The sequence below is a fragment of the Felis catus genome, chromosome C1 (genome assembly GCF_018350175.1).
Source record: "Felis catus isolate Fca126 chromosome C1, F.catus_Fca126_mat1.0, whole genome shotgun sequence".
NCBI classification, from domain to species: domain Eukaryota; kingdom Metazoa; phylum Chordata; class Mammalia; order Carnivora; family Felidae; genus Felis; species Felis catus.
The window spans coordinates 85,535,304-85,550,634 of NC_058375.1; the positions used below are offsets into that span (position 1 = coordinate 85,535,304).

General features: G+C 37.8%; 1 protein-coding gene across 2 annotated transcripts in view; it reads right to left on the minus strand.

Annotated features, from left to right (window-relative positions):
- DBT (dihydrolipoamide branched chain transacylase E2) overlaps positions 1-15,331 on the minus strand; it is a 54,525-nt gene that overhangs the window by 8,768 nt on the left and 30,426 nt on the right. For both annotated transcript variants that reach the window (XM_003990364.6, XM_045036276.1), the window contains exons 5-7: positions 9,354-9,475; positions 3,857-4,073; positions 3,053-3,219 (exon numbers count right to left, since the gene is read on the minus strand). In XM_003990364.6, the coding sequence (XP_003990413.2) occupies positions 3,053-3,219; positions 3,857-4,073; positions 9,354-9,475 (506 nt within the window). The remainder of the gene's footprint in view (positions 1-3,052; positions 3,220-3,856; positions 4,074-9,353; positions 9,476-15,331) is intronic.

The following is a 15,331-nucleotide window of genomic DNA, read 5'->3' on the forward strand; positions in this document are numbered from 1 at the left end:
CCTTGGGGCGCCTGGGTGGCTCAGTCAGTTGAGCGTCCGACTTTGGCTCAGGTCATGATCTCACGGCTCGTGAGTTCAAGCCCCGCATTGGGCTCTGTGCTGACAGCTCAGAGCCTGGAGCCTGCTTCGGATTCTGTGTCTCCCCCTCTCTCTGCCCCTCTCCCGCTCATGCTCTGTCTCTCTCTATCAAAAATAAGTAAACATTCAAAAAAATTTTTTTAAAAATCATTTCCTTGAACTAGAGAGTTAAAGCAGGTTTTTTACTAAGCATTTGATTTGACAACTGTAACTTTAATCTTCTCTATATAAAAATCCATAACTAAGGTTAAAGCGTTACACATAAAAACACTATTTTGAATGTAATCCAAATTTTATAAAAGAAAAACCAAAGTGTGTGTTCACAGATATGAGGTCATTTTTTCCTTCTACAATAGATTGTAGTATTTTCCAAATGTTCTGAAGTTTACATAGGCAGAAAAAAATGTTGTTTGAAAACAAATAAAGCACACTAAATTTTATTTTCAAATTAAAGATATTTCATTCAGATTGGAACAATGAAGAAAAATAATAAAAGAAGTTCAATATATTAAAAAGTTGGTCTCTGCTTGCTTCAAAACAGACATCACCAGTGTCACTCACATTATTTTTAACTCTCCATTTTCCAGCTCTTTCCCTCAGCCTACAAATCTGTTCCAGTTTTTCTAGGAGGGGAGAGGGCAGATGGAATCTTTCTTCACCCCAAACAAGCACTATAATTGCCCTCTGTGCCTATGCGCTATCTGCTTTTTACCAGATATTTTTAGTGTCTTCCTCAATTTCTATTCATTTACCAACTAACTGGAATCAAGCTTCTACCTCAACAATACTTTATTCAATCAGTTCTGGGTAAGGCTACTCATGACCTCTTCATCACGACTCCAATAGCCTGTTCCCACCCTAACTTTTTTTTTTTTAAGGGCTTTATATTTAGTTATTTTTTAAGTAATCTCCACAATCAACATGGGGCTTGAACTCATGACCCCAATATTAAGAGTCATATGCTCTACTGACTGAGGCAGCCAGGTGTCGCCCATCCCAACTTCCTTCTTGTCTCTTGGTATGAGAAGCTGAAGAAATGGCCTCGATGGTTCAAGCCCCTCTTGTATCCATGCCCTCTGGTACTGCTCTGAGCTCAGTCATGTGACTTGCTTTGGCCAATGAAATAAGAACAAACTTGATGCAGCAAAGCTTAGAAACGTGCTTGACGTTTCTGCTTCCTCTCTTCATCCCTGACAATACTATGAGACCACGTGCAGGCTAGCATGCTGGGGGGAAAAGAAACATGTGAGGGGAGAAATGAGTTATTTCTGCCAAGGCCATCCTACACCAGCCCACCCCTAGCCAACCTACTAGCTGTCTGTAGACAAAGAAATAAATCTGCCAAGATCAGCAGACTGGTTCTGTGGACTCATGAAAAGTAATAAATGGATGTTATTTCAAAGTACTAAATTCGGGGGTGATCTGTTGATACACTGACTTCTAGGAGACTCTTTCCTGGTTGTCATAGCACTGACTCCACTCACTTTCTTTCACCGTCTCTGCCAACTCAACTTGCATCTACCCCTTAAATGCTGATGTAAAATCTGTAGCCTTCTTTTCTTCTCATTTGCACACAATTTGGGTGATTTCATCCATCTGATTCAATTACTGTGTCTTTAAAAATGACTCTATAGCTAAAATATAACCCAGGTGTCTCATATATAGACATCTATTACATTGCATGTTTATAGAGCATTCGCTTAGTTGTTTAGGGTAGTTGCTAAAACAATGGAGATTAACAGTTTCTGCCCCAAGAAGCTCAGCATCCAGTGAAAACAGAGCAAACATGTGCAATACACTGAGCTACACTGCAATGAGAAACAAGAGTATTTAACTCAAACTGTGACAGCTACAGAAGGCTTCTGGAGGAGGGTATTCCTGAACAAAATTTGGCATTTAGGATGTGCAGGCATTTGATCAAGGAGGAGGGGGCACTTCACGTGAAGTCTTATAGTCCAGCAGCCATGCAGGCTTAATCTGATTAGAACAGGAGTGACTGAGAGATAAGGCTGGAGAGGTAGGCAGTAGAGACTGCAATAATATTTGTATGCCAAACTAAGGAGTTTAGAAACTAACCTGAAAACAATGAAGGAGACCACTGAAAAGAACTGGGGAATACTACAGTAATTTCATTTATGGAAGGTCAGTCTTGGTACAGTACGGAGAAAGGGCTAGAGGGAAGCCAACCACACTAGAATTAGAGATACCAGTATGCATTTTTGAGTAAAACAGATCAGAACCCAAAACTTGGCTTCTCCACTTATAAGTTCCATATATCCTTGACAGGCTTCTCAATTTCTCTGAACCCTAATTTCCTTAACTAGAAAGTGAATATGGCCATATTTACACGTCAGGGGTATTCTGAGAATTAGGAGAGATAATGTCTATAGCATGCTTAGTACATAGTCTGCCACATGGTACCTGCTTCATAAATGGTTGTTAATGTGAGCTAGACGTTGAGCTGCTTAAGGTCAGCTGACTGTCTTGGTTTTGTTTTGTTGTTGCTGTTTGTTTTGTTTTTGTTTTTGTTTTTTTGTTGTTTTGTTTTGCTTTGTTTTTGACTGTCTTGTTTTATAATGGTCCTAAGGCCTAGAAACAATTCCCAGGACGTTCAATATAAGTTTGTTGAGTAAATGAAAACGAACACGTCAGTGATATGCAAGAACGATACCAAGTCTCATTTTTGTCCAAATCAGGATTTTGCTGGAGTGATCTTTTCAGAATTAAAGGCTTTACTTAACTGGCAAGACAATCCTTTAGCTAGCTCAAAGAGATGAGTTGATAAATTACGACACAAATTTCAATTTTATAAATTCCTATGAAACAAAGAAATAGTGCACTTGTACATTTTTCTAACCATATGATATGGTGAAAAGTAATATTTTTATCTAAATCCATGGTTAACACATTGTATATCTGCAAAACAAAATTTTAATGGCCTATTCAAGCCCTGTTTGAAATGAATGAATCTCACCTTTAAGAAAAAGGGCAAAAAGGAGAGTTTAATTCCACGGGCAAAAGCAATGGGTTTTAATTCTTCTCGTAACTTAACCAGTTCAGTAAGGTCAACCTCATCACAATACCCAAAGTGAGGTATCTTCAGGGCTATAGACATGGTCTTGACCATTGCTTTATGAAAGCCTGGAAAACATTAAATACATATATTTTTTTGAATTCTTAAATCCTTTAAACCTTTTTACTAAAACTGAAGGTTCTCTAATGTCTTTTACTTTTCCAACTAAACTTTTCCTCTTGAGGCTACCATCTTTATTACGTGATTTGAAAGACACTAATTCCAATGCTGAAGCACTGATTACAGCATAGCACCCAAGGTCAAGTGTAATAACATTAGGAAGTAACTGCCTTCAATGCTGTGGTATATAGAAAAATATAAAAAGATGCAAGCCATGTATTTACCTAATGGATTTCTTGCAAAGCCATGTTTCTGTAAGTTAATTATCCTAAGAGTTTATAAATAACAAATCAGAGCTAGTTATTTGGAAGGTAACTAAAAATTATAACATCTTAAGTCTTCAAAAAGAACAATTATCAGTATACATGTGTATAGTCCAAGAAACCTGCTAACCTATTACTCTTCAGAAATTAACAGAAATACACTGAAACTTTTCTGGAAAAACTATGTTATTTCACCGCTAAAAAAGGGGGAATTTGAACTTTCCCCTCAGTAAGAATTGAAAACACCATGCTATACAGAACGATCTAGTGAAGTAAATGTCCCCAGATAACTTGTCCTAGTGCCTTACATTACTGTTATTACCTTTTATGGGTTCTGTTTTGTCTTTGCCTGTGAATACTGGAGGCTTTGATATTGGTATGGGAATAGTTCTGTCTTTTGGTTTCGGTGGAGGTGGCACGATTTCAGCTTTTGGTGAAGGAGGTAATATAGCTCCAGTCTGCTTTTCCAAATAGTTGAGAATATCTTCTTTAAGTATTCTGCCATCTTTTCCTGAGCCAACAACTTCACTCAGCTTAATCTAAAAAAAGACACATTTTAATGCTAAAAATAATACTATCTAAAAATAAATATGTCCATCATTTAAATCTCTAAATGGAATTTAACCAATTGAAAAAAAAAAAAGGCTCTCTGCCCAATAAATTAGTATAAGGAAAGAACATTTTTATTATCTTCATAGAATGCTAACAAACAATAGCTGCCCTTCATATGTAATCATTTGTTACTTTTTAAAATTCATTTGTTACTTTTTTTTAAGTTTATTTTTTAAGAGAGGGAAAGAGAACATGCTGTCTCACATGAGCAGGGGTGGGGCAGCGAGAGAGGGAGACAAAGGAACCAAAGCAGGCTCCTCACCGCAGCAGAGAGCCTGATTTGGGGCTTGAACTCAGGAACTGCCAGATCATGACCTGAGCCGAAGTTGGACACTTAACTGACTGAGCTAACCAGGTGCCCCACATTTGTTACTTTTGTATATACTGTTCATTTGCCAATGTGTTAACAATGCAGTATCTACACCGTCCATTTGCCAATGTTGTAACAATGCAGTATCTGCATTGCAGATAATCTGCACTGCACTGCATATAATCCATAGCTATGAAAACTTACATTTTTAAAGTCAACTATTTTTAAACTTCTTGCAGTTCTTACTAGATTTTTTTCTTTTTTGGAGACTATATAAGAAGAACTCAAAGTTTAAAGAGTTAAACACTGTAACAAATGTCAACCCATGTTTCTGACCTTAGAGAGCAAGATGGATTCACTCATGTCAAGCAGTGACTTAAGCAGCCAAAGGTATTGCAGCTAACAGCAGGCCGCATCACCCAAACCAGCGTAGTACTAAGGACTGATACCAGTAAGGTCGTGAGAATCTGGAAGAACCAGGAACTGATTCGAATCACCAGAGGCCTGTCAAAGCCTAAGACTAAACTCCTTTAAAAAGGGAAGACTTCTGTAGCAAACAGACTCTCCAGATGCGGAGCCTTCCACATGTGAGTGCATTAAAAAGGCAGTTACCACCAAAAGTTTACCTGACTGATCTCTGAGCAGAAGACATCTGATCCTCTACTTCCTGAACATAATAAGCAGCATGTGCCAAGAGGTGACCCAGGCCACAACGAGTCCTCACCTCAACTCTCAAATGCATACCACTGACTTCGAGTTTGGTTTGTTAACCTCTTAACCCTTATTGTATATTGTTTGTTGTGTTGTATTGTGACATGTATGAAGCCCAGTTAAATGCTTTATGATTGAATAAAGCTGACATTGTGGAAAGATACTCATGTACATGCCTTTATGGCATGTTTAAAGCAACCTGGCTATCAGTACTACTAATAGTTAAAATAATCATCATACAAAAGCTCTTAGTTTTTTCTGATAGTTGTTTAAGAAAGATAAGTACAAAACATTGAAATTAGGGGTGCCTGGGTGGCTCAGTTGGTTAAGCATCCAACTTCCGCTCAGTCATGATCTCCAGGTTTGTGAGTTTGAGCCCTGCATAGGGCTCTGTACTGATAGCTCAGAGCCTGGAGTTGGCTTCAGATTCTGCGTCTTCCTCTCTTTCTGCCCCTCCCTCACTCATGTTCTGTCTCTGTCTGTCTGTCTGTCTGTCTCTCTCCCAAAAATAAACATTGAAAAAATTGAAATTAATTTTATTGAGGCATATTTGGAATGTTGAGTTTCTCAGCCCAAGTTAAATGGCACATATGTTTTATTATTGCTTCCTACAGAATAGTAAATGACATAATTCCACTTTCCACTAGACACTCATTGTGAGATGGTGATTTATGACAAGTATATTTTTGGCCTTCCTCCCCAGATCTGGCACCGAGCTCCTAAAACCCTTGAAATGACCAGTGATAAAAAAAAGTGTCTTTTATTATGTTAATGGACCTTTGTAAAGCCCTTAGGGAACCTAAAGATGGAGACTGGTTGCCAGGGGAACCAACTGTGTGATTAGACGTTTGTAACTTTCAGTACCCCTACCCCAGGGCAGGAGGTTGAATCAGTTGCTAACAGGCAATGATTTTATCAGTAGGGGTTATGTAATGAAGCTTCTAAAACACCCCAAAATGCTTGGAGGCATTTAGAGAGCCTCCAAGTTGAACACTGGAGATTTGGGGAGATGGGCACACCTGGAGAGGGCATGGAACCTGTCCACCTCTTTCCACATATACCTCTGTGTCCCTCCATCTGGCTGTTCCTGAGTTGTATTCTTTTATAATAAATCAGTAATCTGGTGAGTAAATGAGTTTCCTACATTGTTTGAGCTGCTCTAGGAAATTAATCAAACCCAAAGAGGGGATTGTGTGGACCTCTCATCTGTAGCCAGTAGGCCAAAAGTATAGCTAATAACCTGGGCTTGCGATTGGCATGCTAAATTGGAGGGTAGGTCAATGGAACCTTGTCTCTGTAGGTAGTGGGTCAGAAGCATTGGTGATAACCTGGCTAGAGAGCATAGGAAGTGTTGTGGGGGAAGGGTGGGCAGTCTTGTAGGATGGAATCATTAATCTGTCAATTCTGGCACTGTCTGTGGGCAGACAGTGTCAGAACTGAGCTGAACTGTAGGATACCCAGTTTTGTCCAGAGAATTGCTTGTTGTTGTTGTGGGGACCACGCCCACTCCCGACATACACATTGGAACTGGATCCAGGAACCAAAAAGGTTCATGATTTTTTTTTTTATTAAAAAAAATTTTTTTAATGTTTTTATTTATTATTTTTGAGACAGAGAGAGACACAGCATGAACAGGGGAGGGGCAGAGAGAGAGAGGGACACTAAATCCAAAGCAGGCTCCAGGCTCTGAGCTGTCAGCACAGAGCCCAACACGGGGCTCAAACTCATGGAGTGTGAGATCATGAACTGAGCCGATGTCAGACGCTTAACCGACTGAGCCACCCAGGTGCCCCCATGATTCTTTCTGAAAACACTGTGATCTGGCTTTATTTAATCCCCTTTGTGTTTGGTTACAGAGATAAAATATTCTTGTTAAATTTAATTCTATTTAAATAGACACATAAGCTTAGATGATGGCCTCATACTTAGTGAGTATTAATTAATTTCTCAGGGTTAAGTCCTGCTTCATTCGTATTAGTGCTTCTCTAAGGATGACTTCAGAAGAATAAGACTTTATAGTGTCAAACATTGAGTTTATAACAAAGAATTTTGAGAATTTAAGCAAATAATTTTAGGTAATTTCAAACAACTGTAAATGCCATTCGTTTTTAATTTGATTCACAATTTATAATTTAATAATTTAAATAATTCATAATTTAAATTCAATTAATAAATACATAAACTGTGAAAAAAGGTGATTTATAACAAATCCAGTGATTTCCAGTAATTATACAAATCTCTAGTTATTATATACATCTTTAAGAAATGGCATAGGATGGGGCGCCTGGGTGGCGCAGTCGGTTAAGCGTCCGACTTCAGCTGGGTCACGATCTCGCGGTCTGTGAGTTCGAGCCCTGCGTCGGGCTCTGGGCTGATGGCTCGGAGCCTGGAGCCTGTTTCCGATTCTGTGTCTCCCTCTCTCTCTGCCCCTCCCCCGTTCGTGCTCTGTCTCTCTCTGTCCCAAAAATAAATAAACGTTGAAAAAAAAAAAAAAAAAGAAATGGCATAGGAAAACAAAATCATTGTTATAGGTAGTTTTTCTATATAATTAAGAAAAAACGGGGCGCCTGGGTGGCGCAGTCGGTTAAGCGTCCGACTTCAGCCAGGTCATGATCTCGCGGTCCGTGAGTTCCAGCCCCGCGTCAGGCTCTGGGCTGATGGCTCGGAGCCTGGAGCCTGTTTCCGATTCTGTGTCTCCCTCTCTCTCTGCCCCTCCCCCGTTCATGCTCTGTCTCTATCTGTCCCAAAAATAAATAAAAAACGTTGAAAAAAAAATTAAAAAAAAAAAAAAAGAAAAAACATTAGTAAAAGAGTTTATAACTTTCAAAGCAATACACAAGATTATTTCATCTGATGCCCTTAACAATGTAGTGTTTCATACTATTATTTCTATATTCTATTATGCTAAATAGTCTTCATATTTGAACACATTGAATCACTGCATACATTTTCATTAAGTGTTTATAACATAATTTACCCAAGCATATTCCTCATTTTGAACCATATGTGCCTTCTCACTTTGGGCTATATAAAACACTTGGAAGAATATATCCTAGATTGTTTCCTTGGGACAGTTTCCCAATGTTAGGAAAATTGTCTAAAGGGATATGAACATTTTAATGACTCATTACATATTTCTAAAATGTAAGCTTTTTTTTCCCCACTGTAACTTAACTACTTCTCTCAAAAACAGACAAAAATCCTGCATTGTGGGGTACAATGGAAAGAACCCAAGTTTGAAAAAAGACAAATTCCCAGTTCAGCTACTTACTTGATTTTAGGCAGTTTAATCAACTTGTCTGCCTTTTGTCATCTGCAAAATGGGGATAATCAAAACCACCCTGCAGGATGGCTGTGAGGATTAGAGAGAACATGTACATGGTGTCTGACTCATAAACGCTCAAATAACAAAGGCAATAATTGTTGAGGCAGTATGCAATGATCAAGGGCACTGGTTCTGCAGTCACAGAATCTCACTTCAGGATCCTGGCCCCACCACGGTGTTAGTTGTGTGATCTTGGACCTGTTACTTGACTCTCTCCAAGTCTCTAAATAGCCCCCATAATTTATAGCATTGTTGTAAAGATCAATGAGATAACACGTACACACTTATTGCAGTACCTGGGGGCCACCTAGCCCTAAAGGGAAAGCACCAATGACTGGATGATAAGAAGGAATACAAAAGGCTGGTCTGCTAGCCTCAACTCAGTACAATTCTTTGGTGTTCTCCAACTCCTTTAAATCAGATCCTTGAGACCACATCGTGGCCTGGCCCATTTCCCTTTTCTTCCCTTCTCTATCTTGCTTCCCTCATTCCCAGAAAAGGTATTCTCTCCCTCAGTCACTCCATTACATGCACCCAAAACCCTGTCTCAGGCTGGCTTCTAGGGTGCCTGATCTAAAACGCCAGTATTTATAAGTGTTCAAAAAATGGTAGCCCTGACTATTAGGCTCTAAGGAAGAATAATAAAATCCCATTGCCCAATTAATATAAGTAAGAAGTTTGCAATTTCTTCTCATTTCTTATTGGTGTTTTTATGCAACAATCACTTCTCAGTAACACACATTTTCATTTTCCTTTAATCTCAACTTGAGCCATCTCCTCATGGGAGAGCTGGCTACTTTTTCATAGACACAAATGTGTATTTTCTGTGTAATCTCGCACTTAAATACGAAGGAAACTTACATTGTTTTCCATTGCTAGGCGGCGAACTGCAGGGGTGGCCAGTGTTTTCTGGCCCTTTATCTCTTGGTGTGTGTGTTCATCATGGGACACAGCAGGAGTTTCAACAACATCTTCTTCTGAATCTGGTAACGAGGTAAAATGGTACTCTTTAGTTGAAAATGTTAAAAAAATAAAAATAAGCTTAGTGGCTTATAATACACAAATAAATTCAACTTAAAATTTATAGTCAGAAGCATACTAGTCAGGCTACTTCAAAATGGGAAAACACAACTACATATTGGGAAACAATTGGGGGAGAGCAGAGGGGCGTACTGGCACCTGGTAGTTTAATGATTATTACCTGGTGTTTACTTCATTTCTGTAAAAATCATGCAGCAGCTACAAGTTAAAAAATGAAAGCTTCTTCAATAAGTTTTAAACATTTTGTATTTTAAACACTTTCCTAATAAATTTCTCATATTTACAAATAGTATAAAATAAGAGTCAAATGTAAGACAAATTACATGAAAGAATCATGTAAAATCTGTGACAATCTTAAAATGCTTTCCCCAAATAATAAAGTATTTATAATTTTTCTCTGCTTTGAATACAGCTTAAGGAATGCTGTGGAAGATTTTATTTTCATGGCTAACGCTAATTTGGTTGGACCATTCTCTAAATCTAGAATATCTATAGAAGAAAAAGTACCCCAGATTATTAGCATGTATTTTCCAGGCTATTAGCATGTATTTTTGCAACCCAAAATAAAAGAGCGTTTGAGAGCATTTCATTGTCAGAGTCTGATGCTTGGAAATCAATGCTGCATAGCAGAAGTCTCTGTGGGAATGAGTGCATTAGAGACTAAGCCTCTGAAAGCAGGCAACTGAATTTGCTTTGACATTCGATTCAAAGCCAGTAACAATTCTCCACTGCTCCACCTATGGAAACAGTCTCTTCATTCTTCCTCACTGGTCTATTAATTGGCCCAGTGGAGCTCTCACATTTCCCCAGAAGGAGACAAAGGGAAAACAAAACAACTTGTGTTGCACATGAAGGGTAGCAGAATATACCACCCCAAATATGCCACTTTGGTATAGTGATTATTTTGAGCTGCAAGCACTTGAAAAACAGCAAATGCAGGCAGAGACATTCTCTGAACTCTCATACACCTAAAGATGGATGTTCCAGAAGCAACTCCACTGTCATAAATCCCCTCCCTAGGAGTTTCATCCACCAGGGAAGATTGATTCTTATAAAAGAGGAGAGTAGAAGTCAGCAAACTTTGTCCCAAACTGTCATACCTCCCATCTATTCTCTAAGGACCCATTCAACTTCCATGAAAACTACTTACTCTCCCCTAAGAGGACTTTTCCCATTTCCCCTTTCTCTATAGAAATGCTATTTAAGCCTGAACTCTAAAGCTACCTCTTTGAGTTACTCATCTTTCCCTCGGTGTCTCCCATGTATAGATGAGTATGTACACATGTTAATAAGCTTCTTTTTCTCTCTTGTTAATCTGTCTTTTATTACAAGAGTCTCAGCTAAGAACTCAGAAGGTTAGTAGGTGAATTATTTTTCCTCTCCCACAAGCACCTATTATAGGTAAAATACTGCACTACATATACAATATCATAACTTAATCTTTACTCCAACTGTATAAGATAGGTGTTAGTATCCCATTTTATAGATTTAAAAAAATTGATACTTCAAAGATGAAGGATTGGCCCAAGTTCACACAGCTAATAAAACTGAAGAGCTGGGATTCATTCCTAGGGTTGACTCACCCTGTGCTGTTTCCATTAGTTCATGGCACTAGTGAATTTTCTTTGTAGTCAAAGAAGCTAGAATACAACTCCTATTGTTCAAGGCATAATTTTGTTGTAATTTGAGAAACCTGTAGTATTGTCCACATCTGTTAAAGTTACTGGAGAAACTAGTAAGAAAGAAGGAGCATTAGGAACTAAGGTGCAAAGGGAAACCAAGGGAATTCAAATGTAGGAATTCCAAATCTAACCTGATTTAATGTGTATTTTTGCTGAAAATATGAGAAATATATAAAAGCCCAAATATATACAAAAGTTACAGGTTTCCAAAAGATCACTGAATTTATTGCCACTCACCTTTCTGGAAAACATTCTGATATATGACAAAGTAGGACTGCCTTTTAGAATAATTTGAGTACAAATATGAAAAATAAAACATTGGTGAGAAGTCATTTATATTATATATTATTTGAAGCAGTCATATAATTGTTGGAAGAAAGCTCTCTTCAGCACTAAATTACCACCTATATAGTACTTTAGATCATTTTCTAAGTGTGTATACAAACATTTTCTCCTGTGATGATCACAACACTGTTACAGGAATGCAGGGCAGATTTCTTACTTTTATCAATGTACAAACAGATTCTAAGGAGGATGGAGTTAAGGCTAACCTAAAATGTCATAACTCTCCCCAAGGGATGTGATTTTCATGGTTCTAACACTATACTCTGATATGTGGGATTTTATTCTTTTAGTAGTGGATTTAGGAATACAGAGTTTTAAAAGACTTAATTACATTTCTTAAAGAGCAACAAAAGAACTCTGGTAAATAAGCACTTTTTGTCATGAAAACTGTCAATTTAGTGTTGCTGATACTCCTCATGTGAAGCAAATTTATAATAGAACTATTATTTCAGATTAACTAAATAAAACATTTGAATTAGTAAAAATATTAAAACTGAAGGGTGCCTGGGTGGCTCAGTTGGTTAAGTGTCTAACTTTGGCTCAGGTCATGATCTCATGATTGTGAGTTCGAGCCCCGCATCGGGTTCTGTGCTCACAGCTCAGAGCCTGGAGCCTGCTTCGGATTCTGTGTCTCCCTCTCTCTCTGCCCGTCTCCCACTCATGCTCTTGCTCTCAAAAATAAATAAACATTTTTTTTTAAGAAAATATTAAAACTGAAATTGCCACATTCTTAGGTATTTTAAGAAATATTTCTAAAAATGACAGTAAGTAGTCAATTAATTCACATAATTGGGGAAATTTTTCTGGAGAAAACGTTCTGAAGCACTTGAGCACTCAGGGTGTTTGAAACAATGTGTTTTCGTAAAATGTTTTAAGCTTTGGTCTCTGCAAAACTGCTTAGGAAGACCTTTTTTAATAGAACAACTGTCAACTTTAGTTTAGTTCCTATATAAATCATCATGAATTGAGAATTGATGACACTCCAATCAATGAGATCTCACTGCATTTTCTTTCTCACTTCAAATTACTGAAATAGCTAATACAATCAACTCAGTCTATAACTGGCTGAATAAAACTAAGTCCTACCTACCATTCGTTGTGCACTTACTATGCTCGGGCATTATACCATGCAACTTATGCCACTGGGTGTAATTTAATTAAATGACATGTAATTTAATTAAATGACATCTTTAACTCAGAACATTGTATTAATCCTGGCAAACATTTTAATATTATAAACTCTGTGGGACACCTTAACTGATATTGTTATAGCAGAACTTCACAAACATGAGTATCAACAGTGTTAGGAATTCATTCCCAATGTTCGAGATGCAGAATGGAGCTGATACCCAGAGGCTCTGAATAGAATTTTCAGTGGAACAAAGTGGTTAGCAACATGGGCTTTAGAATTAAACAAAGCTGGGGTCAAATTGTAGTTCTATCAGTTACTGGCTATGTCACCAGAGGCAAGATATTAAATCTCTGTGGGTCTCAGTGTTGCACATGTCAAATGCAGATAAAAATCTACATAATTTAATCTATATGATTATATGAAATAATGTGTATATAGCATTAGCAAAGAGAAAGCATTCAATCGATGATAGGTGGTGATGTTAAAGGATAAATGCAATATAATCAAGAATAATATTAGTTTTATAAAGAATTCTGCTACAGTTTATGTTCCTTCCTCTCTTTCCTTAATATTTCCCCATGGTGGCAAGACTCCACAATTAGGATTACTTAGGTATAGTGACCTCTCAGTTATCTGGTGGTCAAACATTCTGGCAATTTAATCCTGCACATAGCTTCAGGATCAGAATACCTAAAACAGCTGCCATGTGGCCTCAGCATTAAAACCATGCCCTTGCCCCAGAAAATAGGAATTTAGACTCTCAACCAGATCCTAGTTTCTCTTCATAGTAAACACTTCTTAACAAACTTAGTTATCCGTGTTCCTGGAAATTTAGGAAGGAGAGTGTTGGCCTGGCACAATGATAATGCTAAGAAGTAGATTGAAAAATAAAAAACCAGAAGCAGAATTATGTTGTTTCCAGAATAATAAATGTTCACTAACATGTTTTGCATAATGAAAAAAGATTTTAGGCTATACTCAATACCCTCACTTTAAGAAGGAGTAAAATATATAAAGTTTAAAAGAAAATCAGGGTGCCTGGGTAGCTCAGTCAGTTAAGCACCTCTTTTTAAAATTGTTTTTTAATGTTTATTTATTTTTGACATAGAGAGAGAGAGAGAGAGACAGAGCATGAATAAGAGAGGAGCAGAGAGATAGGGAGACAGAATCAGAAGCAGGCTCCAAGCTGTCAGCACAGAGCCTGACGCAGGGCTCGAACTCACAAGCTGCGAGATCATGACCTGAGCCAAAGTCGGATGCTTAACCCACTGAGCCACCCAGGTGCCCCAGCACCTGACTCTTGATTTCAGCTCAGGGTCATGATCTCATGGTTTGTGAGACTGAGCCACGTGGTGGGCTCCATGCTGACAGCAGACAGCCCAATGCATAGCTTGAACCCACGAACTGCGAGATCATGACCTCAGCTGAAGTGGGATGCTTAAAGGACTGAGACACCCAGGCGCCCCCAGTAAGCTCTTTTCAAGTAGAGGTCTGTCTACGGTCAAAGCACTCATAGATGGGACTTGGACATCACAAGTAGAGTTTCCTTCATCAAAATTACCTTGATGCTCCAGCCTTGGAAAGGAGACAACACCACCACGTTACAAAAGGTGGTGCCAGAGAATATTATTTAAACAAGCATTAGAAGACAGGATTAATCTCCAATACTACTATTAAGATGTCTAGTTTTGGGGCGCCTGGGTGGCTCAGTTGGTTAAACGTTGACTTCGGCCTAGGTCATGATCTCGCCATTCCTGACTTCGAGCCCCGCATTGGGCTCTGTGCTGACAGCTCAGAGACTGGAGCCTGCTTCGGATTCTGTGTCTCCCTCTCTCTCTGCCCCTCCCCTGATCATGCTCTCTTTCTCTCAAAAATAAACATTAAAAAAGATTAAAAAAAAAAGATGTCTAGTTTTGATCATATACTCTTAATGGTTCTATGCTATAATTATTTTCCACCTGTAAAATGGAAATAATATATTTTATACTTCTAAAAGACTTTTTGTTTGGTAATTTTCTATTTATAGTATAATTGGTTTTACTAGCACTAAAACAAAAAAAACAATATAAATTCAATATTATTACAAATTCTTAAGAAAAGGTTCACAGAATATTTAGAAACTGTCCCATTTCTAAAATTAAAGAGAGGGATACATAAATGTTTCGTAAATTGAATCTACTGTTCCATAGGCTTGCTTATATATAGGTTATGCTTTACAGTTTATTCTTATAGTAAAAAAATACAATAAAACATAAATGTAAAAGCAAAATGAAACTACAGTGCAAGATAACTGTTCAGAATACACTCTGGCAAACAAAACAGAATAGCTAGCAAATGATCAGTTCTCTATGAGAAATACTATCAGATACTTTTCACTCTGAACATAACCAACACAGTCTCATTTTTTTACAGACATACAATAAACTGCACAAACATAAAATATAAAATTTGATAAACTGTGAAGTATGTATATACACATAAGCCATCACCACAATCAAGATAAGGAACATGTCCACCAGCTCCAAAAGATTCCTTATACCAAGGAAAACACTAATCAGTTTTCTGTCATTATAGATTAGTTTGCATTTTCTAAAATTTTACACACATAGATCATACAGCATGTTTTCTTTTTGGTTTGG